Source organism: Pleurodeles waltl, chromosome 11 (assembly GCF_031143425.1).
Source record: "Pleurodeles waltl isolate 20211129_DDA chromosome 11, aPleWal1.hap1.20221129, whole genome shotgun sequence".
Lineage (NCBI taxonomy): Eukaryota > Metazoa > Chordata > Amphibia > Caudata > Salamandridae > Pleurodeles > Pleurodeles waltl.
This window is the reverse complement of record NC_090450.1, coordinates 152,648,275-152,673,140: the sequence shown is the minus strand read 5'-3', so window position 1 is coordinate 152,673,140 and position 24,866 is coordinate 152,648,275. Positions and strand designations below refer to the sequence as shown.

General features: G+C 45.9%; 1 protein-coding gene across 1 annotated transcript in view; it reads left to right on the top strand.

Annotated features, from left to right (window-relative positions):
* ARHGEF26 (Rho guanine nucleotide exchange factor 26) overlaps positions 1 to 18,073 on the top strand; it is a 380,358-nt gene extending 362,285 nt beyond the window's left edge. Inside the window, exons 13-15 of the mRNA XM_069213320.1 lie at positions 10,078 to 10,145; positions 13,073 to 13,177; positions 16,481 to 18,073. Of these exons, the coding sequence (XP_069069421.1) occupies positions 10,078 to 10,145; positions 13,073 to 13,177; positions 16,481 to 16,623 (316 nt within the window). The 3' untranslated portion in view covers positions 16,624 to 18,073. The remainder of the gene's footprint in view (positions 1 to 10,077; positions 10,146 to 13,072; positions 13,178 to 16,480) is intronic.
* Positions 18,074 to 24,866: the final 6,793 nt, after the last annotated feature.

Genomic DNA, 24,866 nt, shown 5'->3' with positions numbered 1-24,866 from the left:
GGGTTCCCCCCTGGTGGACGTCCTGGATATAGAGTGTAGAGACATCTCAGAAGAGTATGGGTTGAGTGTCAGAGACAGGCAGATACTGTCTCACCAGTCTCAGGAGGGTGATGTAGAGTGCTTTTCCAAGGCTGAGTTACTGGGTGGTTGGGTGAAGGGTACTGTGGTTAATACATGTGAAGGGCAGAATGATGTAATTGCTGGAGAGCATATGTCTGGTCCTTATTTTCCAGAGCTACGCCAACACCAGGTGGAGTGTGAGTTCTCTGACCCCCAGTGGACCCTACAATGGAGGCAGACTTCTGGGTGAGTACCAGAGAGTCTGAGGAGGCATTTGGGGGTGCTCCTGAAGGGAGTGGTCTAGGTGGTTCCCAACCGAGTGAGGTGGGAAAGGATTGTAGTGTCCCAGGTAGGTCCCAGGTCCTAGAGGGTTCCATGAGGGAACACCAGGAGGGAAGCCTAGCCTGTACCGTAGGGCCACCTTTTGAGGGAAGCCCCACAGTGTCAGAAGAACTTGGGGGGGTGACTGTAGCCAGCATCCCAACAGTTCTGGTGTCTGGCAGTACCCCTCCTAGTGAGGGGGTGCAGAAGTCCAGACATAGGGTTGAGAGGGAGTTGCAGACCCCAGTGGAGGACCTTGAGAGTCAGGGGACAGCTCTGAGAGCAGAGCCCCCCAGGAATGACCCAGGTGAAACTGTTTCTGGTTTGGGGGAAACCCAGACTCTGCCGGATGGGCAGAGGTCGGGAGACCTGCGCCAACCAGACTCTTGTGTGGCCCTTGGGGACGGTGTGTCCCTTGTGGGGGGTGAGAGTGCCCCCCAGGAAGTCCTGGCATGCCAGGCAAAGATTCAACCTCAGGGTGGTGACTCTGGGTTGGATACCCAGGCTCAGAGGTTAAACTCTGACCTGGTGGGAGGTAGGTGTGCCTCCCAAGAAGTCCTGTGCCAGGCAATTGTCCAACCTCAGGGTGTTGACTCTGGGTTGGATGACCAGGTTCAGAGGTTAAACTCTGACCTGGTGGGGGGTAGGTGTGCCCCCCAGAAAGTCCTGGCATGCCAGGCAAGTGCCCAACCTCAGGGTGGTGACCCTGGGTTGGGGAACCAGGCTCAGAGGTTAGACTCTGACCTGGTGGGAGGTAGGTGTGCCTCCCTGGAAGTCCTGGCCTGTGAGGCAATGGTTCAACCTCAGGGTGGTGACTCTGGGTTGGCTAACCAGGTTCAGAGGATAAACTCTGACCTGTTGGGGGGTAGGTGTGCCCCCCAGAAAGTCCTGGTGTGCCAGGCAATGGTTCAACCTCACGGTGGTGACTCTGGGTTGGATAACCGGGTTCAGAGGTTAAACTCTGACCTGGTGGGGGGTAGGTGTGCCCCCCAGAAAGTCTTGGCGTGCCAGGCAATTGTTCAACCTCAGGGTGGTGACACTGGGTTGGAGAACCAGGTTCAGAGGTTAACCTCTGACCTGGTGGGAGGTAGGTGTGCCTCCCAGAAAGTCCTGGTGTGCCAGGCAGTTGCCCAACCTCAGGGTGGTGACCCTAGGTTGGAGAACCAGGTTCAGAGGTTAAACTCTGACCTGGTGGAGGGTCAGTGTGCCCTCCAGGAAGTCCTGGCGTGCCAGGCAATTGTTCAACTTCAGGGTGGTGACTCTGAGTTGAATGGCCAAGTTCAGAGGTTAAACTCTGATCTGATGGAGGGTCAGTGTGCCCTCCAGGAAGTCCTGGCGTGCCAGGCAATTGTTCAACTTCAGGGTGGTGACTCTGAGTTGAATGGTCAGGTGCAGAGGTTAAACTCTGACCTGGTGGGGGGTAGGTGTGCCTCCCAGAAAGTCCTGGTTTGCCAGGCAGTGATCCAGTCTGAGGGTACAGACCCTGGGCTGGAAGACCAGGTTCAGGGTGTCCCCCCGGACCTGGAGGGAGGGGCTACTGATAACAGTGCCCCTACCATGTTATCTTCTGAGGAGGCCACTCCTAGTTGGAGGGTGCTGGACCCCAGAAGGGAGGGCAGGGGGAGGGAAGCCTCACCCCGGGCCCTAGTCCAACCTGAAGGTACAGACCCCAGGTTGGAGGGCCAGTTGCAGGTTAACAGCCCTGCACTGGTGGAGGAATGGTACAGGGCGACTTCTGTAAGCACCCTGACCATGCTGGACTCTGGGGGTACCGCTCCAGGAGGGAGGGTACAGAGCCCCAGAGGGGAGGACCAGGTATAGGCTGTCATCCCTGACCTGGTGGAAGGGAGAGTGGTTAAAGGGTGCCCAGCACCTGGGGCTACCGCCCCCCACTCTCCACAGCCACAGTGGTTGGAGAGCTTTGAGAGGCCTGGGGCCTGGCTCTCATCCCTGGCAGCTGTCAGTAATCACTGTGGCTTGCTGTCCGGGTGGACAGAGTTATCCCTGGGGAGGGGACAGGTGTCACACCCCGGGGGTAGAGTGGGCAACACCACTGTGTTGGGCATGGTGGTACTATCCTGCTCCTGGGATACATCTGTGAGCAAACTAAGGTTAGGTGCTGCACAGATGGGATCCGCAGGTAAGGAGAAAGGTTCCCCATGGGTTGGCTTAGTGGGCCCTGAGAGTATGGACAGAGGAATCCAATTGGAGTCAGTAAGGCGAAGAACTGGAGCATGCCCCTGCTGTTGTGGGCCTGGGTCCTTGTTCTGTCGCCTCAAACAGGGAAGTACATCAGGATAGTGATTGTTCTCCCCTGGCTTTAGGCTGGTAGGGGGTCATGTTGGACCTGGCTTTTTGACAGGGACATCCCCAAACTTTTTGCCTCCTTCCTCCTATTTTTTCTGACCTGTTGTTGTTGGCTTTTGACCTCTGGGCACTTTACCACTGCTAACCAGTGCTAAAGTGCATATGCTCTCTGTGTAAATTGTACTACTGATTGGTTTATCCATGATTGACTATTTAATTTACTTGTAAGTCCCTGGTAGAGTGCACTACATGTGCCTAGGGCAGGTAGATTAAATGCTACTAGTGGGCCTGCAGCACTGGTTGTGCCACCCACCTCAGTAGCCCCTTAACCTTGTCTCAGGCCTGCCATTGCAAGGCCTGTGTGTGCAGTTTCACTGCCACTTCGACTTGGCATTTAAAGGTACTTGCCAAGCCTAGAACTCCCCTTTTTCTATACATAAGCCACCCCTAATGTGTGCCCTAGGTAACCCCTAGAGCATGGTGCTGTGTGGGTAAAAGGCAGGACATGTACTTGTGTGGTTATATGTCCTGGTAGTGTAAAACTCCTAAATTCGTTTTTACACTACTGTGAGGCCTGCTCCCTTCATAGGCTAGCATTGGGGCTGCTCTCATACATTGTTGAAGTGGCAGCTGCTGATCTGAAAGGAGCAGGAAGGTCATATTTAGTATGGCCAGAAAGGTAATATAAAATCCTGCTGACTGGTGAAGTCGGATTTAATATTACTATTCTAGAAATGCCACTTTTAGAAAGTGAGCATTTCTTTGCACTAAAACCTTGTTGTGCCCTTCAATCCATGTCTGGCTAGGTTTAGTTGACAGCTCCTTGTGCATTCACTCAGACACACCCCAAACACAGGGTACTCAGCCTCACTTGCATACATCTGCATTTTGAATGGGTCTTCCTGGGCTGGGAGGGTGCAGGGCCTGCCCTCACTCAAAGGACTGCCACACCCCCTACTGGGACTCTGGCAGACAGGATTGAACTGAAAGGGGCTTGGTGCATTTCTTAGACACTCTTTGAAGTCACCCCCACTTCAAAGGCACAACTTAGTATAAAACAGGGCCTCTGCCCTACCTCATCAGACACTTGCTGGAGAAGAAACCTGAACCAGAAACTACATCCTGCCAAGAAGAACTGCCTGGCTGCTCAAAGGACTCACCTGTCTGCTTTTCTACAAAGGACTGCTGCCTTGCTGTTGGCCTGCTGCCTTGCTGAACTGCCTGGCTGCTCAAAGGACTCACCTGTCTGCTTTTCTACAAAGGACTGCTGCCTTGCTGTTGGCCTGCTGCCTTGCTGAACTCTTGTCTGGCTGTAAAAGTGCTCTCCAAGGGCTTGGATAGAGCTTGCCTCCTGTTCCCTGAAGTCTCAGGACCAAAAAGACTTCTCTCTTCCTCTTGGACGCTCCGTGCGCCGAACTTTTCGACGCACAGCTTGTTCCGCGGCAAGAAAAATGCCGCACACCAACGCTGATCGACGCGACGTCTTCGGGACGACCGAAACGTTGACGCACGGCCTCGCAAGGACAACACCGCCCGACTTCCCGGGAGAAATCGACGCGACGCCTGCCGTGAGATCGAAACTTTGACGCACGGCCTCGCAAGGACAACGCCACCCGACTTCCCAGGAGAAATCGACGCAACGCCTGCCGTGAGATCAAAACTTTGACGCATGGCCTCGCAAGGACAACGCCGCCCGACTCCGCAGGAGAAATCGACGCGACGCCTGCCGTGAGATCGAAACTGTGACGCGCAGCCCCGCAGAACGACGCGCAGCCGGAAAACAAGCAGGAAAATCCACGCACAGACCCGGGACATCTGGTACTCCCCGCAAACCACAGTAAGAGACTGTCCGCGCGCCGGAAAACGACGCACGACTCCCCGCGTGGAAAATAACGACGCAAGTCCGTGTGTGCTGAGGAGAAATCGACGCACACCCCAGTTTTCCACGTACCTCTTCTCCTGTGGCCCTCTGAGGAGATTTTCCACCAGAAACCAGGTACTTTGTGTTTGAAAGAGACTTTGTTTACTTTCTAAAGACTTAAGACACTTTATATCACTTTTCAGTGATATCTTTACAAATTCGTATTGCAACTTTGATCGTTTTGACCTGAAGATACCCAGATAAATATTATATATTTTTCTAAACACTGTGTGGTGTATTTTTGTGGTGTTATGCTATGGTGTTGTATGATTTATTGCACAAATGCTTTACACATTTCCTTCTAAGTTAAGCCTGACTGCTCGTGCCAAGCTACCGGAGGGTGAGCACAGGCTGATTTTGGACTGTGTGTGACTTACCCTGACTAGAGTGAGGGTTCTTGCTTGGACAGAGGGCAACCTGACTGCCAACCAAAAACCCCATTTCTAACAGGTAACTTATAAGTTACTTAAGTGCAGTGAAAATGGCTGTGAAATAACATGTGCGTTATTTCACTCAGGCTGCAATGGCAGTCCTGTGTAAAGGTTTGTTTGAGCTCCCTATGGGTGGCAAAAGAAACGCTGCAGCCCACAGGGATCTCCTGAAACCCCAATACCCTGGATACCTAGGTACCATATACTAGGGAATTATAAGGGTGTTCCAGTGTGCATATTGAAATTGATAAAAGTGGTCACTAGCCTATAGTGACAAATTTAAAAGCAGAGAGAGTATAAGCACTGAGGCTCTGATTAGCAGAGCCTCAGTGACACAGTTAGTCACTACACAGGTATACACATTCAGGCCACAAACTATGAGCACTGGGGTCCTGGCTAGCAGGATCCCAGTGAGACAGGAAAAAACAAACTGACATACATGTAAAAATGGGGGTAACATGCCAGGCAAGATGGTACTTTCCTACACAGGCTGTGGATTCTGATCATTTAAGAGTAGGGGTCAGTAAACCAATCGTGGGTACCAACAACAGGTCACATTGTGGCAGAAACAAGAATTGGGGCACTGAGTGGGTGAACGTGAAAGGCATGTTTAGAATTATTTGTGCCAGACCGATTTCCATTCATTGGTTTAATCAGATTGGCAATACTACCAGCCGGGTTCACCCAGCGCCTACTTGCAAGGAGCCAGTAATCCAGTAGCAGTTGGTACCCTAAACATTTGGTGAGGCAACCAACCAAACATTTAGGGGCATATTTATACTCTGTTTGCGCCGCAATTGCGTTGTTTTTTTTGACGCAATTCCGACGCAAAACTAACTCCATATTTATACTTTGGAGTTAGACCCGTCTAGCGCCAAAGATCTTGGAGTTTGCGTCATTTTTTAGCGTGGACACCTACCTTGCGTTAATTATATGCAAGGTAGGCGTTCCCGTCTAAAAAATGACTCCGAGGCATGTGCGCCGTATTTACACTCCCGGGCAAAAATTACGCCTGGGAGTGGGCGGGTCCAAAAAAATGACGTCCAGCCGTTTTAGCGTAATTTTTTAACGCCTGGTCAGGGCCGGCGTTAAGGGACCTGTGGGCTCGGAAGGAGCCCAGAGGTGCCCTGCCATGCCCCCAGGGACACCCCCTGCCACCCTTGCCCACCCCAGGAGGACACCCAAGGATGGAGGGACCCATCCCAGGGAACTTAAGGTAAGTTCAGGTAAGTATTTTTTTTGAATTTTTTTTGTGGCATAGGGGGGCCTGATTTGTGCCCCCCTACATGCCACTATGCCCAATGACCATGCCCAGGGGACAGAAGTCCCCTGGCATGGTCATTGGGCAAGGGGGCATGACTCCTGTCTTTTCTAAGACAGGAGTCATTTCAATGGGGGTTGGGAGTAAAAAAAAATGGCGCTAATCGGGTTGAGGCGAAAATTTTGCCTCAGCCTGACTTGCCCCATTTTTTGGCACCCAAGCTCCATTTTCCCCTACGCCGGCGCTGCCTGGTGTAAGTCATTTTTTTGGACGCACACCAGGCAGCTCCGCCGGCTAACGTCATTCCATAAATACGGCGCCCGCATGGCGCTTTGGAATGGCGTTAGCCGGCGTTACATTTTTTGACGCACAACTGCATTGGCGCAGTTGTGCGCCAAAAAGTATAAATACGGCCCTCAGTGTACCAGCCACATGTGGAGATTGAAAAATAGACATGTGCTCACCCCTTTGGCTCGCCTCATCGACGCTCTGAGTGCAGCAATTGAATGCTCCACACCAAAGTATATGATGCTCTCATGCTGCTGATAATGTAAGCAGCATGAGAGCAGCAGCAGGATTGACTTGAGAGGGCTGCCTCGATGCTCCAGCAGGTTCGAGGGGCCTGTGCCTGCTTTCCAATCAGCTGTCTTAGACAGCTGAGTTGAGAGGTTTACACTGCGCATGTCAGGCTGGCCATCGAAAAACGCTGGCCAAAATGACAAGCGCAGTGTAAACTGTGGAGTGAGCATAACTCCCCTGTTGGCAGTCAGCAGCAGTGGCCCCACCCCAAAGATAGCTTGGTTGGGGAAAAGGTAAAAATAAAATGGTAATAAATGTATTTTATTATTATTATATTTTTCACCTTTTGGGTGGTGCTGGCAGCAGGGGTGGCGACGCTCCTCCGCCCTAAGGGAGCGTCCGCTGCTGCAGTAATCACTCTTCTCATCAACAACACAGTAAGTGAAGTAGCAGGAGTCTAGCTAACTGGTATAGGCAAACTGATTCCAGGTGCAAAACAGCTTTTCATTGATTATACATAAGCAACAATCTGGAAGCTTCCGTATTATGCTACCCCCAGTTATCAATGTAAAAGAGACCTATTCAAGAATGTAGAGCCTAAAGTGAAGGTCCCTTTGAGGTTGCGGGTAATGACATAAAATGTAATGTTACATAAGCCAAATTTATATATACTTAGATTGCCAAATATAAGTCACAGAGGAGGAATCGCGGGTCCCTTTCCAAAATGTTTTGCACAATTCGTTAAAAAATTAGGTGTACAGAAAGTCTAATTTGCCCTGTTTCACGGAATTAGGGACTGTGTTTATTTACTGACATAAAAAGCAGGAAACACAGATGGATATATTTTCCCTAGTCACAACTTGATGATGGGGTAGGATTAGGGGCGTTCTCAGGTAATTATGGGTACACTTTGAGAATTTCGAGAATACTTACAAAGTCATCCCTTTGTAGTAATTACAAACACAATCAGTGGCTTTTACCACCACAGTTACACACCTAAGTATATAATCTTAAAAATTGTTAGAGTCTATGTAATTAAAGTGGAAAATGATCCTCAGCTGCCAGAGACTGTAAGGGAAGGGATTTCTCCATAATGAAAATTGTTCCCATCTGGAGAGAAAAAGAATTGTAAAAAGGAAGGGTAGGTGCATATTTCTCCTCAGTCCAAACCGACTGATTGCCCATCTACAGAAAACCTGCAGGATTGGGGATGAGGAAGCATACAGTGCCCTGAAAATATACATTTTTGATATTTCCACACATATTTCTTGGTAATTCACCACCACACAAAAAATAAAGTATATGCATGCCATACGAGTATGGTTCTGAGGTGTAGATTTACTAACATTTTTGTGTATCAGTATCATAGAGACCAGAAAAGCCAAGGCTACATCGTTTAAAAACTGAAACAGATACCGACCCTTTTTTAAAAATGTGTATTTATACATTTTATGGCACACACAGCAATAGATAAAAACAGACAACCCCCTCACCTCTCCCTTACGCAGAGGGTGTGGTACACTACAGCATGATGGAAGGCCTGAAAACTATGCAAAAAATGTGGAAGGTGGTTTTCCGTCAAAATTAAATTGTTATTCTTGAGAGAAAAGTGGCTTTACTGAAATAATGAGTGTTTTGATCCTACATTTCACCATGGAATTCTGTACCCATTGACAGCACGAAAATTCTGGTTTCAATTTCCCACCAGTAACGCCACAGTTGCCAATAACTAGAATTATGTTACCATTTGTGGTATATTGCCCAGAAAAATCTGTCAGTCTCTAAGTGTCCCCCCTCCACCCCAGGGTATTCAAGTTAAAAATGTATTTCAGGTCTTGACTGACGTGGTGATGTCAGAATTTTAAATTCCATGCATTGCTTCCATTCATTTCTTTGGAACCAGCACATTCCTGATGTCAGTCCCCAATAAAGTTTTTCAAATTGTTTGAGCAGACACTAAGGCCCTGATTTATATTTTTTGGTGCAAAACTACACTAACGCAGTTTTGCACCAAAAAGTTTAGCACCGGCTTGCACCATTCCCGAGCCCCAACTGGGCACCATATTTATGGAATGGTGCAAGCCGGTGCAAAGAGTAGGCTAGGGTGAAAAAAATGACATTAGCCGAGTGGGGCTGGCGGTATGGAAGAAGGGGGTTTTGCACCAAAAAATGACGTTAGGCAGGTTAGATTAAAAAAATTACTCTAACCAGCCTAGTATCATTCTCTGATGCAAAACCATCCATACCACATGTCTCCTGTCTTTGAAAAGATAGGAGTCAAGCCCACCACCCCAATGGCCAGCACAGGGGACAAGGGTCCCCTGGGCATGGCCATTGCACCCAGTACCATGTAGGGGGGGACCATTTCAGGGCTCCCAATGGCACTTAAAATAAAAATACTTACCTGTACTTACCTATACTTACCTGGGATGGGGTCCCCCATCCTCCGCTGTCCCTATGGTGTGGGTGGGGGTGTTCCCGGGGCCAGGGGAGGGCACATGTGGGCTTATTCCATGGTGTTGCACCATGGAAATAGGCCCACAGGTCCCCTAATGCCTGCTCTGACCCAGACATTAAATAATGGTGCAAAGCAAGCTTTGCACCATTATTTGATCCCCCGTGAATGATTTTAGCACAGGGGATAAATATGGCGCTAAGGCCATAAAGTCATTTTTTGCACAGGAACGCCTACTTTGCATCTCATTGATGCAAAGTAGGTTTCCACGTCCAAAAAATGACTTTAACTCCATAAATTTGGCACTAGACTGGTGTAGCGCCAAAGAATAAATGTGGAGTTAGTTTTGCACCTAATTTGCATTAAAAAATTATGCAAAGTTGGTGTAAAACAAGTATAAATATGCCCCTAGGTGATTCATGAAAAGTTAGTGCTGCCTTTATGTCATTTTTAGATGCAAAAATGGCACAAACTTACAAAATATAATTATATTGACGTGCCATTTTTGTGTCAAAAAATGGCTTAAGGCGGCGCTAACTTTTCATAAATTAGGCCCTAACTTTGGAGGGCTGTTGGCTAGTTATTGCCAAGCTACATGTGCCTGCCACTGATGCCACTTAAGAGGCCACCTTCGTTTTTTTTCCTTCCCATGTGGTTATGATGTAACAGATGCTTCTCTCTGTCTCAGACGCCCCATGGACTGGATTATTTATTTGTTGCCTTATATTTGACTATTGGTCACACAGTGACTTGTGAATTAAATATTGTTTAATTTGACTACAGCTACGTACTTGTTTTTCAGAAATGAACGAGCGCGTTGGATAACTGCACTAGGGCAGAGCAGTGACCGGAAGGACACAGACAGAACAAGTAAGTAAGGGACAGAGAAAGTACTGCATGTGTTTCCGGGATTCAGCACGTCGCATGCCAACACATACAAAACAAAGATAGCTTTAGAAAACTTCTCTTTTTAAATGGTGAGGGTTTTCCATTGCATGCATTCGTTTTTAGATCAGTGGTTCTGTTGTGCACTTAAAAGGTAGGACCTTTTGTCGGTGTCTAGTATTTATTAAACTAATAAAAACAAGGACAAGGAAATTCGTTTTAAGGTTCAAAAAGAAGAGCAAGAGACTGCAGTCTAGGTTGTGTTTTTATTATTTGTCATTATTTTCATGATACATTGTTCAGGTATACACATAATTCACAATATGTTTTTACAAAGTAGATAAATATTGTAAACGTCTCACTGAGATAATGAAACAATCAAGTGTAATACCCCCAATATAATCCTAATTCCAAGCAGCAGTAAAGAACATTTCTCAGAAACCTACGATAAAGCTCCGAGCCTCAAGAGATTGTCATGTGCTATGACTTTTGAAGGCTCCCCTTGCAAATACCATTGCCTGGGGCCTTTGCAATTATTCCACACATCACCTATATGTTCCCCATTCAGAGCGACACCCTGAATGTGATGGGTATGCTCAGATGGTTCCTTGCGCGCTGTACTACAGTACTTAAGCTAAATCTCTGAAGAGGCCATATTAGCACAAAATTGGTCTGGATTCATTCCGTTTCAGTCCAGAGAAGTGTCCTGCCAGTAAGAGTTGGACTGTTTCTATTGGAAATCAGCCAAGTCTGATTTGCATATGGGTGACTTCTGAAATGGCTTAATGGGTGAAAAAGGATAGACTGGAATGCGCCCGCGAGGAATTGTAAGTGGATGAGCCTTTCAAAGGCATTCTTCCACCACCACCTTTTCCTTTCATTCATATAAACTGAGTCATAAAAGAAAAATTAGTCTAGGTGCAAAGTAGACACTATACGTCTCCCAATATGGTTTTCTTCATTGGCTACTGCCATAGGCCTGGGACTTCTAAATATTTGCTGCATCACCTATACAGCACTGGACAAACATGCTTTGTTTGCGGTATTGCTCAGACTACATACGGTAACGAAAATCCTTAGTGGGAAGAAATATCTTTCTACTATACAATGCTGTGCATTTTCTCATATATTATCACCAGATCCTCTTCAAGTAATAATATTCTAATTTTAAAAAGTGGCTAATGGGGGAAAAGTTATGGTGCCTCCAGTTAGAAGTTTCATTCACGCATTCACTAAGGTCAATGGACAGTGGGAACTTGATCAAAAAGACAATATGTATTTTCTAAGGGCAATGCTGTCTGGCTGTGTCAGGTGGGGGTAACACCTGACTGGTTAACAGAGGCTCGTCATGCTGATCAATGTTATGGTAAATCTCAATTGTTTTGGCTTGTTGCAACAACTGAGGGTATACGCTAAGAGTGTGTCATTCTTGGATTGTAATTAATTTCAAATTTATTAACACTTTAGGCTTCCTTAGCCTTTTTTGACAGAATTAAAATAATATAACTGTAAACACAATAGGGAAGCAAATTGTTTGGGTCATATGGTTGGCAACTCCGCAGTTGGTTTTAGCTGTAGACGGTTTGGTTATACAGCTAAAGGTAGAAGCCGAGTACTGCAGGGCTCTTTGTTCTTGCTGCTTCCTGGAGGAGGTTTGCTATCATTTTCTTTTGTAGTTTCACCAGTATGACCAACTCCTCAAAAGGTGGTGAACTCAGAGAAAAGGAGATATAGCAATGCCTAGAATGCTGGGGAAGTGCTGGAGTTGCTGATGGAAGGCAAGACCATTCTACTGGGGTGGGAATCCTGCCACATTCTCCAAATCTCTTGATCAAGTAGTTCACGCTTTCTGATTATCCTTGCTTTTGCCTTACCATCTCTAAAACACCTGGAGACGATGGGTTGTTATGACAGTATACACCCAGCCACTGGAGGCCATACTCTGTAGACAAATGACAAAAATCAAGAAGTGGAACTCCTCTTGAACATGCCGTGTCTGCCACAGCCACAAGCCAAAGGCAGCCTCTACACAATCCTTTGTACTTACTGGCTCAGAGCTTCTAAGAACTGCTGAGAGGGTCCTTACAGACGACTCATGTCCTGGTTGGTACTATCTTCAGTGCCTTAAGATAGCGAAAGAGCTGGGATCAAGGCAAGGATGGAATCTGGTAAAAGAACTCCACACCTAACTAACGTTTCTGTTTTCATTATGGTTCTTTGTGATGTCACTGAAAAAGCAAAGTCAAAGAATATCCATTTTAAGAAAACATTTGATTTAAACTGTTTTATTGAAAATTTCAAAGTGAATGGTATTTACCGTTTGAAAGAAAACAAATTAATATGTATTTTTTCGACAATGTTTACGTTTTTTTAAAAAGTATAAATAACATGACTGATGACAATCAGTTCTCAGTAATTGGTTTCTATTATTTTGTTTTTTCTCAAATAAATGTACATATTACAGTCCATCATACTTGGCTGGTGTGCTTATTTGCAGTAAATATTCACTTCCTTGATGTTTATTCTATGCTTGCTGTAGGTGTGTCTACTCAATGTTTAGCTCTCATTTACTTCCTATCCAACTTAAGTACTTGTTCTTTATTCAACATTGTTTTGGCTCATACATCTCAGCTATGCCGCCACCATGTCCTTTTAAGGTTTATCATCTTATATCTCATGCCATTCTGTTTTAGCTGTGTGCAATTGGGGAATCCATTGTTAGCCTTGCCCTTAAGAGATTACAGGCTTTTGACATAAAAAAGGCAACCGATGATTTATAGAACCACTAAAACAATATTTTTTTTAAACTATTCACAAATGTATTAAACATATAAAGGGTTACCTATTACTATGAATAGTGCTTGAGTGTATTTTTGCTAGTGCCTAAAATGTAGTCTATCTTCTCCCCGAAGACTTAACACAAGTGGAGATTATTAGGAGCTACACTGCAAAGCAGTCCGATGAACTGTCCCTCCAAGCTGCTGATGTTGTTCTGGTGTATCAGAAAGTTAATGATGGTAAGATATTTTTTATATATTTGTGTCTGCATTCCTGTTAATTAAGGCATAACAACTTCACAGCCGGCATCGCTATAACAGGAGCACCCATGGGAGCTACGTGATTCGCTGGACCCTCCAGTTCACCTTTTCTAACCAAGGATCTCAGATTTAGGGGCAGGTTTTAACCACTAATTCATGCACTTTATCTCTGTAACCAAAAGGGCTACACAGTGGTTTAAACTGGTCCACAAATGATGAGCCTCAGACCTTGGCTGGAGAAGAACAGTCTGCGTCCCTCCTGTGTAGGAAATAGTTTGATATACCCTCCAATAATGCCAGCGATGGTATCAAATGAAACAGTGATGATGGGTTCTGTCCACCTAGGCTGCAAGGTTCTTCTGGCTCCTGGACAGCTCTGGGCAGAATCATTTACCGGGCAAAAGTCCCTTTTTAGTGTTGCAACAGAGTGTCTACCTATGGTCCAGGTGAAATATTAGGTAGGGGCCCCAGAAGGTGCAGCCTTTTTCCTGTGTTTGGCATTTTGCTGAGAAGTCAAGGCCAAACAAAGTCCCAGATACTTTTGAATATTGAAATGCTAGTGAATAAAAGCCCAGACCTTCTTTCTGGCTGTATTCCTGGGATGTTGCAGGGAAGGGGCCAGCCACCAGTTGCTCAGTATGTGTTATATGGGGGAATGTAGTTGAAGCAGATCGAGCCATTTGATGATTTGGTGATGCCCAGCACTGCACAGTGGAAAGAATAACACAGGAAATGCCATTTGGCAGGGTTCTTTGCTGGGAACTGATGTATGTGCTGACGTGGATGAATGCTTGCTATTGAGGGACCTTTAGACGCCTGTTGTAATAGTTTACTTTGTTAATAACCAGAGAGTTAATCAGTGTTTGGCTCAGACGAATTTGATATGAGGATATATGCTCCATATGTATAGTATTCAATATCTTGAAATGGTGACTATAGTAGCGATGAAGATTTTCAGTCACATGGAATGGTTGAAGAGAATGCCCAGCTTTTTAGACAATGAGGCAAATGTGAGTGTGCGAGGGGGGAAATAGAGCTAAAATGTAGGTACTTTTGGTGGACAAAAAGGATGGGAACTTTGTTTTACCTCAGGTTAGGATGGCAAAAAAATAAGGTAAGCCAATTAGGAACGTCATTAAGACAGTTGGATATTTGAAATCATAGAACGAGCAAGAAATTAGAAACAGAGAAGAATATTTGAAAGCCTCTATTGCGAGGAGATGGGGTTGACAAAGGAGGTAAAAAAAGGAAAGGCCATCCCAGCCCACTACCCGTGGCGAGGTAGTTGGATGGATTGCCAATCAACAAAGAAAGACCGGTCACAAGGTAAGAAAACATCTAGTTTAGTGCTGAGCCAGTTATATGTATTTTTTTTTCTTACTACATGGGCCAGCATGGATCAGCTTATAAGGAAGTGAGTGATCATGAGGGAAGGCATACACAGGATAAAATAGTGGACTGGGTATGCATCAACAATGGGAGGTTTTCTATCACAGGGTTCCAAGTGAGATAAGGTGTTGTCACATGGAGAACCAAAGTTAAAAACTATTGAAAAGCCAACCCCCCTTAGTCATACCTACCCACTGATAACTGTATGTTGCTTTGTGACACAAAGCTTTGATAAATATCCCCTATAGCGACCCATTCTTGTTTCTCCTGGTGGAAATGTGTAATAGTTATCAGGGGCGGCTCCTCCATTGATGCAGAGGAGCATTGCCCGCACTCCGCCAGCAGCGGCAGCTGCAAAGCATTTCAAAGAAAAGAATAATAAACTATGTTTATTATTCTTTACTTTGAAAGGGGCGGGCCACGGGGGGTGACGTGCACTGAGCCGTCTCGGGCTGGCCAAACACACATGCGCACAGGGCTCGCTCCAGCCCTGCAGCAGAGAGCCTGCACAGGCCCCCACAGAGTGTCAGGATTGGCCGCAGGGCAGGCTGGGAGCCTGTGCCTGCATGCAGCAGAGTAGCGGCGCGAAGCGACGGAGGAGGTAAATTTTTTTCTTAATTTAATTTTTATTTCCTCCCTCACATCCTCCCCCTCACGCCACGCCACCCCTTCTGCGCCCCGCGAACCACTGATAGTTATCCTGGCTCAGGGAGTTTTAACAGAGACAACATTCAAACTACCTGTCACATTAACATTGCGGTCTAATTTATTAATTTGATTGCTTGTATTCTCTGTAGATACTATTACAGAGCCTGGAGAAAAAAACAGCCATTTTTTTCAATGCTGTTCTGCAACATGGACATAAATTACAAAAAGCTGACTTTGTGCAAGAGTCCTTAGCATGACTACAGTGGTAAAATGAATCTGCAAACTTTGGGAAGGAGCCTCTAAAATGTACTGTCAGGCCACCTCACAGATATAAAAAGGTCCCTGGACAAGCAGATGCTTCCTGAAAAAGGGTGAGCACTCGTGCACAGCAGGGCCCACGTTGTGACTGCTATAATCGTCATTTTGGACCATATTAATGCAGAAGTGGTGCAGTGCAGCTCAGCAAGTCACCTTGCTTCGCGGCACTCAGTCACTGGGAAAGGGCAAGAATGTGCCGTATTTAAAGCATACAGTGCAGTCCCGACCTTTCCCCTTGCGCTGTTGCACAATCGCCTGCCTAGCAGCAACGCATGCACCCCTGCAACACCAACACAGGCACCGTTGCATGCAGGATTGAAGGGGCACATTCCTGCAAAAAAACAATCCTTAGAGGCATATTTCTCTATGTGTGCAGCACACATAGACAGGGGAAAGTAACAAGAAGAAATAAAGATATTTCTCCTCATTGCACCTCTCCTGGGTAAGCATTTCGTTTTGGCGCATCCCCAGGTTTACCAGTTTTGGTAAACATGGGAATGCGTCAAAAACCATGGGAGTTGAGTGGAAACACCCATGCAGTGCCCACGGAATGCCTCCCTTGTGCAGAGTAATGCATCACAGCAATTTGTGCTGCGTTGCATTACTCCAGATTTTTTAAGCCACTCAAAATCAGAAATCTGTCGTAAATGTTTGCAGTGCAAGTGTGACACAAAGCTTTGATAAATATCCCCTATGGCGTACCTCTGCTTTTATGCTGTGCTCATACACCGGAAATCGTCCACACCTTTGAATAGTTAAACTGGCCTATCCATAGTTCTTTCACTCTACCCCACTCTGCGTTCAGTTCAGCTCTAGCAAAACAATCTCCACCTTCGTTCACCTCCGCTCTTGGAATGACGTTTTTTTTGGCTCGAATTTAAGCAAACGCCGAGGAAGTGTAACAGCTGTTTCTGTTTTGTTGTGCAGGTTGGTATGAAGGCGAGCGACTGCGGGATGGAGAAAGGGGCTGGTTTCCTATGGAGTGCGCCAAAGAAATAACCTGCAGAGCCACCATAGAAAAGAACATGGAGCGCATGGGAAGGCTGCTTGGCCTGGAAACAAACGTATAGACTTTCAAAAGCCTTGCTTCCCGCAGCCATGTTATTCAATGGGAAATTTGCACTAAAGTAGCTGCTCTGTGAATGTTTGGAAGGAGGGGAGACGGGTCTCGAGGAGGGAAAAAAAAGTCCTGCCGCCGCCCGCCAGCCACATTCTTGGCGCGCGTTGTTGAAAACACCCTAAAAGGAGCTTGTGGGCACCGAGCTGCTGCGGAAGTCAATGTTCTTGGATATTTAAAGTACGAGCGAGCACCTCCTCGTGTTAAACTACGTGTGCTGCCATTTCTTTCGGTGGATTTTTTGCAACATCCGTCTTACTCTTTGCAAGACAAACCAAGGAAGAAATAGACCCCGGAGCTGCCATTGTGTAACGCCTGCCAGTGCACATACACCGTGAATAGTCAGCGCGTGCTCTGCATACAAATGAACGGGATTCTACATTACTGACAATAAGTTATTAAATAAGGTTTTTCAATGGTTTGATTCAGCTGGTAGTCCAAAAGGAGGAGAAACCATGACGACAGGAAACAAAACGTCTTCGCTTGGATTATGTACAGTCATTTTGTGGTTCAACATGACAAAGCACTTTTGCTGCTCATCTAATAGCAATAAATTGTTTTCTTAATTTCACAAGTCAGTTTGAGATACAAGTGAGATGAAACAGAATGTAAATAGACATGCAATAATAGGTTTTTATAGTATGTTGATAGTGTATCAGTTTACATTAATCTGACCAACAGGAACAGAAACACTGCGGCTGTATATGAACAGGAAAGTGTGTGCGTTTCTGGCATTCAAGAAACTAAAGAGGCCAGGCACATTTTAGTGGGATTTTAGCGGCCGTCCTTCTCATTCCAGCATGTTTCTACGTGCTTCTATTTTGTACACCTGTGTACCATAGATTTCGTATTATGATGCAAAATTGTAAAGGGAAATAAAGGAACACAGATTTTGCAGTGCAACAAAAAATAAAACGTTTTATAAGGAACATTTTTCTTCCAAGGGATGTGCCAGAAATCTAATGCATTGCACTGATATAACTTTATGCATTTGGATTTTGTATATTTTAATCTTGTAGCAACTTGTTTAGTTTAACTTCAGAAACACTTTACTCTTTTTGTACCTTGTCATCGATTTGTAAAGGGACTGAGTTAAAATTCACGAGGTCCCTGCTGTTTTCATTTTGTTTTGTGCAAGTTGTTTCTGTATAATGTTCTCGGCGTTTACGACTCACGTGTGCTAGCAACGTGTTTTGCTATTCCGTGTAAACATCAGCCCAAGAAGACAGTTAGTGATAACACTGAGAAACTAAGTTAATTTGAAATGAATGCTACATAAAATAATTTCCTGTTTGATTCACTTGCTGCCATCATGCAAGTTTGTTCAGTTTTTGCACACTGCCCGATTTATAGGGAAGAACTGTGGTTTGAAAGTGCATTGAAACAAATTCTCATTTGCAAATTTATCAGTTATAGGTTCTCCTTTTTTGCATCTACGCGATGATGTTCATGAACCTCAGTCATAAAGAACGCACAATGTGTTGTACTGTATCTAGTAAAAGATCTATTGAGAATGTATAAAAAACTGCTGCGTTGCACGAACAGCACCAGTTTTACAAAGAGTCACCCAGGAAAGAGGTCATCAGCCGCACTTTTGCCAAAAAGGCTGTTGCACATGAAACTCAGCTCTGATGTTTAGTATAGGATTTGTACTCAAAGTCCACATCAGGGACGGTCTCTCCATGTATGCGGAGGAGTGTGTCTCCCCTACCCCTTAACAAAATGCCCCCAAAACTGGACAAAATGGTAATAAACATTGTTTATTGCCATTTTATTTTTTAGCACACCGTCATGAACAGAGTGTCAGGAGGGGGCAGGGCGATTGCTGTCGAGTGGCAGCAGGGAGCTGTGCACTTGTTGAAAGAGCGCCTGTCACCTTGGTTATCTGTCTTGCGATGGCCAGCCAGACCTGCACACTTTAAACATCTCTAACCCATCTGTTTTAGGACAGCTGGGTTAGAGAAAGCATGGGCCTCCAGCTCTCTTGTGAGAGGTGAGAGAGCCCGCTCCCATCAATCATGCTGCTGCTTTCATGCTAGTTACCTGCATGTTAGCAGCATCGGGATTGGTTAGCGGTGTTTGCTGGTCCCACGCGTTGGAGCTTCCAGGAGCAGGAGGGTGCTGTGAGGAAGACACCTGCAGGTAAGTGACTTTTTTATTATTACTGTGCCCCCCTTACCCCCAATAAACATAAGCCAGCCGCCAATGGTCCACACTCCAGTACACATTTCTACACAAACGCAACTGAAAAAAAGGTCAGCTGCATATGATGTGCAGTTAAACCATACATTATGTGTACTTATATCATACAATATACTTATCGGTCCCTTGCATGCGCCTTGTTTCACCTGATGAAAGATTTAACACAAAGCCAAGATAGGTTATTTTAGTTGATCTGGCTTTTTTGTCATAACCTTTGGGTGTTTACACTTCCCTGACCATCCGCCTTCCCCCTACACACACATTTTCAGGGGTTCCGCCTGTTGCGGCACAATGTGGTTTTGTTGTAGAGTGGGGATCAACTTACAACACTCCAAACACTCTAGCGCCAGAATCTAGACTAAACAAACACATCGTAGACCTGTTCTAAGTTCTTCCTCAAAGCACATTAAACAAAGGTTCTTTGACATTTATGCCTGTTTGATGCTGTCAAATCAGGGTTAATATGGCAGGTTCAGTTGAGCCACTGACTAGACAGTTCTGGTAAAGTTCTAGTCCGGATAAAAAAAAAACTGAGAGTCATCAAGACCACTTTTTCCATCAGCTCTAGCTCGTCTCACCTCAACCGTCGTACCTAATGATGATGAATAAACGTTCTGTACCGAGGGTATACATTAAACTGGTGGGATACAGCTATGAACAGTAACTGTATTCAACATTATACCCTTCATGATAGTGATGTGTTTGTTTCATCTAGTTCATGCTATTTAAAATAAGAGTTGATTGGTGTCTGTAAATACAACCTCAACCACGTAATCTATTGTCCACCAGTTGAGCCCATGACTATGACATATGGGAATGGAACTTTGATTCCCTCAGGGAGAGTGGTCTTACAGAGAGTAAATGGTCGAACAAACCAATTGTAAGGAGTTGCTTCCAAGCAGAAGCATCATAGAGGTAGCTATCAAAAGTGCAGCACAATGATAAAGATTTGTGAGGGGCCCATTGCACCCCAATTATATTCGTCTTTTACTCTACCATACCAGGTTGTTTGAGTCCTGTTTTTCTTGTTTCTTGGAATAGAGTCGGTGGCACCCTTGCTGCACCAGTGAAAAAACACTAAAGGAAATTATTCAGATTAGGGAAATGATGAAAAATATTCTATTCTTTTGCGGACTACAAGCTGAATTGAGCCACCCAAACAGGCATTTGCCAAAGAAATGGGAATAAAATGGCAGGGTTCAAGGATAGTCTTTTTAAAGTTGGTGAATAATAATCAGAATGTATGTCTGCAATAATGGCATTTGGACTGATGGGAGTGATTTTGGATATAGACCCAAAAGAAAGAAAAGGCCGCAAGTCTCTCCATCTACCACAACACTCTGTCGTCCTTAGTACTTTGCAGCATACCGGGGAGATGACGGTTGAGATATCTGTATTTTTCACTTGTGATCCAGACACCCGGCAGCACCTCTAATTCCTCTTTCTGACTCTTCTTAGTCTACTGGCATCCTTTATCTGAGTAACCTTACTTTATTCGACAGGTAAGTCTTACCACTTTTCTCCTCTATTACCAGACTTACAGATAGCGAAAAATTCTAAGGATGCATAGAAGGATTTTCTCTCCCGAAATAATCATTCTATACACTCATGGAGACAACTGTTTGTCTTGTGAGCCATCATCTAGGAGAAAAGCATACTAGCTCCTCTTCTACTTTTTAGGGGCACCAAAATATCTTCCATGCCTATAAAGAAACAAGCATTGGCAAAGCTAATAAATAGGTCTCACCTTTAACAGGCGAGTGATGACGTATTGGCATTGCCAATGTGGTACTGCTATTAAATGTAATGGAACTGAATCTGATATGTACCATTGGCGGTCTTACCAGGCCTTGCCACAAATTTATGTCGAGCAACATCAGATAGAAGCAGTTACAGCTTAACTCACTGACACATTGTAAAGAAATGGCTCCCTGTTGCAGTTACCCCCCACTTTTTGCCTGAGACTGATGCTGACTTGACTGAGAAGTGTGCTGGGACCCTGCTAACCAGGCCCCAGCACCAGTGTTCTTTCACCTAAAATGTACCATTGTTTCCACAATTGGCACAACCCTGGCACCTAGATAAGTCCCTTGTAACTGGTACCCCTGGTACCAAGGGCCCTGATGCCAGGGAAGGTCTCTAAGGGCTGCAGCATGTCTTATGCCACCCTAGAGACCCCTCACTCAGCACAGACACACTGCTTGCCAGCTTGTGTGTGCTGGTGGGGAGGAAATGACTAAGTCGTCATGGCACTCCCCTCAGGGTGCCATGCCAACCTCCCACTGCCTGTGGCATAGGTAAGTCACCCCTCTAGTAGGCCTTACAGCCCTAAGGCAGGGTGCACTATACCACAGGTGAGGGCATATGTGCATGAGCACTATGCCCCTACAGTGTCTAAGCAAAACCTTAGACATTGTAAGTGCAGGGTAGCCATAAGAGTATATGGGCTGGGAGTCTGTCAAAAACGAACTCCACAGCTCCATAATGGCTACACTGAATACTGGGAAGTTTAGTATCAAACTTCTCAGAATAATAAACCCACACTGATGCCAGTGTTGGATTTATTAAAAAAATGCACACAAAGGGCATCTTAGAGATACCCCCTGTATTTTACCCAATTGTTCAGTGCAGGACTGACTGGTCTCTGCCAGCCTGCTGCTGAGAGACGAGTTTCTGACCTCATGCGGTGAGAGCCTTTGTGCTCTCTGAGGACAGAAACAAAGCCTGCTCTGGGTGGAGGTGCTTCACACCTCCCCCCTGCAGGAACTGTAACACCTAGCAGTGAGCTTCAAAGGCTCAAGCTTCGTGTTACAATGCCCCAGGGCACTCCAGCTAGTGGCGATGCCCGCCCCCTGGACACAGCCCCCACTTTTGGCGGCAAGTCCAGGAGAGATAATGAGAAAAACAAGGAGGAGTCACTGGCCAGTCAGGACAGCCCCTAAGGTGTCCTGAGCTGAGGTGACTCTGACTTTTAGAAATCCTCCATCTTGCAGATGGAGGATTCCCCCAATAGGGATAGGAATGTGACCCCCTCCCCTTGGGAGGAGGCACAAAGAGGGTGTACCCACCCTCAGGGCTAGTAGCCATTGGCTACTAACCCACCAGACCTAAACACGCCCTTAAATTTAGTATTTAAGGGCTCCCCTGAACCTAAGAATTTAGATTCCTGAAACTACAAGAAGAAGAGGACTGCTGAGCTGAAAAACCCCTGCAGAAGAAGAACAGAAGACACCAACTGCTTTGGCCCCAGTCTTACCGGCCTGTCTCCTGCCTTCCAAAGAAACCTGCTCCAGCGACGCTTTCCAAAGGACCAGCGACCTCTGAATCCTCAGAGGACTGCCCTGCTTCAAGAAAGACAAGAAACTCCTGAGGACAGCGGCACTGCTCCAAAAGAACTGCAACTTTGTTTCAAAGGAGCAGATTTAAAGACCCCTGCAACTCCCCGCAAGAAGCGTGAGACTTGCAACACTGCACCCGGCGACCCCGACTCGACTGGTGGAGAACCAACACCTCAGGGAGGACCCTCCGGCGACTCCGAGACCGTGAGTAACCAAAGTTGTCCCCCCTGAGCCCCCACAGCGACGCCTACAGAGGGAATCCCGAGGCTCCCCCTGACCGCGACTGCCTGAACCTAATTTCCCGACGGCTGGAAAAGACCCTGCACCCGCAGCCCCCAGCACCTGAAGGATCGGAACTTCTGTGCAGGAGTGACCCCCAGGAGGCCCTCTCCCTTGCCCAGGTGGTGGCTACCCCGAGGAGCCCCCCCCTTGCCTGCCTGCACCGCTGAAGAGAACCCTTGGTCTCCCATTGAAATCTACAGAGAACCCGACGCTTGTTTACACACTGCACCCGGCCGCCCCCGCGCTGCTGAGGGTATACTTTTTGTGCTGACTTGTGTCCCCCCCCGGTGCCCTACAAAACCCCCCTGGTCTGCCCTCCGAAGACGCGGGTACTTACCTGCTGGCAGACTGGAACCGGGGCACCCCCTTCTCTCCATTGAAGCCTATGTGTTTTGGGCACCTCTTTGACCTCTGCACCTGACCGGCCCTGAGCTGCTGGTGTGGTAACTTTGGGGTTGCTCTGAACCCCCAACGGTGGGCTACCTTGGACCCAAAACTGTGACCTGTAAGTGATTTACTTACCTGCTAAAAATAACAATACTTGACCTCCCCCAGGAACTGTGAAAATTGCACTGTGTCCACTTTTAAAACAGCTATTTGTGTTTTATGTGAAAAGTATATATGCTACTGTAATTATTCAAAGTTCCTAAAGTACTTACCTGCAATACCTTTCAAATGAGATATTACATGTAGAATTTGAACCTGTGGTTCTTAAAATAAACTAAGAAAATATATTTTTCTATAACAAAACCTATTGGCTGGATTTGTCTCTGAGTGTGTGTTCCTCATTTATTGCCTGTGTGTATGTACAACAAATGCTTAACACTACTCCTTTGATAAGCCTACTGCTCGACCACACTACCACAAAATAGAGCATTAGTATTATCTCTTTTTGCCACTATCTTACCTCTAAGGGGAACCCTTGGACTCTGTGCATGCTATTCCTTACTTTGAAATAGAACATACAGAGCCAACTTCCTACATTGGTGGATCAGCGGTGGGGTACAAGACTTTGCATTTGCTGGACTACTCAGCCAATACCAGATCACACGACAAATTCCAAAAATTGTCATTAAAATTTGATTTTTGCAATTTGAACTATTTTTCTAAATTCTTAAAAGTCCTGCTAGGGCCTTGTGTTAGTCCCTGTTTAGCATTTCCTTTTAGAGTTTAAAAGTTTAGTAAAAGTTTGAATTAGATTCTAGAACTAGTTTTTAGATTCTTAAAAAGTATTCCAACTTTTAGAAGCATAATGTCTAGTACAGATGTGAATGTGGTGGAACTCGACACCACACCTTACCTCCATCTTAAGATGCGGGAGCTAAGGTCACTCTGTAAAATAAAGAAAATAACAATGGGCCCCAGACCTTCCAAACTACAGCTCCAGGAGCTGTTGGCAGAGTTTGAAAAGGCCAACCCCTCTGAGGATGGCAACACAGAGGATGAAGATAGTGACTTGGAGGAAAATTCCCACCTACCAGTCCTATTTAGGGAGAACAGGGCCTCTCAAGCCCTGTCTCCAAACATAATAGTCAGAGATGCTGTTCCCCTCACAGGAGGGACCAACTTCTCTGAAATCACTGAGGATAACTCCAGTGAAGAGGACACCCAGTTAGCCAGGATGGCCAAAAGATTGGCTTTGGAAAGACAGATCCTAGCCATAGAAAGGGAAAGACAAGAGATGGGCCTAGGACCCATCAATGGTGACAGCAACATAAATAGGGTCAGAGATTCTCCTGACATGTTGAAAATCCCAAAAGGGATTGTAACTAAATATGAAGATGGTGATGACATCACCAAATGGTTCACAGCTTTTGAGAGGGCTTGTGCAACCAGAAAAGTAAACAGATCTCACTGGGGTGCTCTCCTTTGGGAAATGTTCACTGGAAAGTGTAGGGATAGACTCCTCACACTCTCTGGAAAAGATGCAGAATCTTATGACCTCATGAAGGGAACCCTGATTGAGGGCTTTGGATTCTCCACTGAGGAGTATAGAATTAGATTCAGGGGGGCTCAAAAATCCTCGAGCCAGACCTGGGTTGATTTTGTAGACTACTCAGTGAAAACACTGGATGGTTGGGTAACTGGAAATAAAGTGCATGACTATGTTGGGCTTTATAATTTGTTTATGAAAGAACACATTTTAAGTAACTGCTTCAATGAAAAGTTGCATCAGTATCTGGTAGACCTAGGTCCAATTTCTCCCCAAGAATTGGGAAAGAAGGCAGACCACTGGGTCAAGACTAGGGTAACCAAAACTTCCACTGGGGGTGACCAAAAGAAAGGGGTTACAAAGCCTCCCCAGGAGAAAGTGGGTGACACTAGAAACAAAGAAAAATAGTCCTCTGTAGGCCCCCAAAAACCAGAGCAGGTG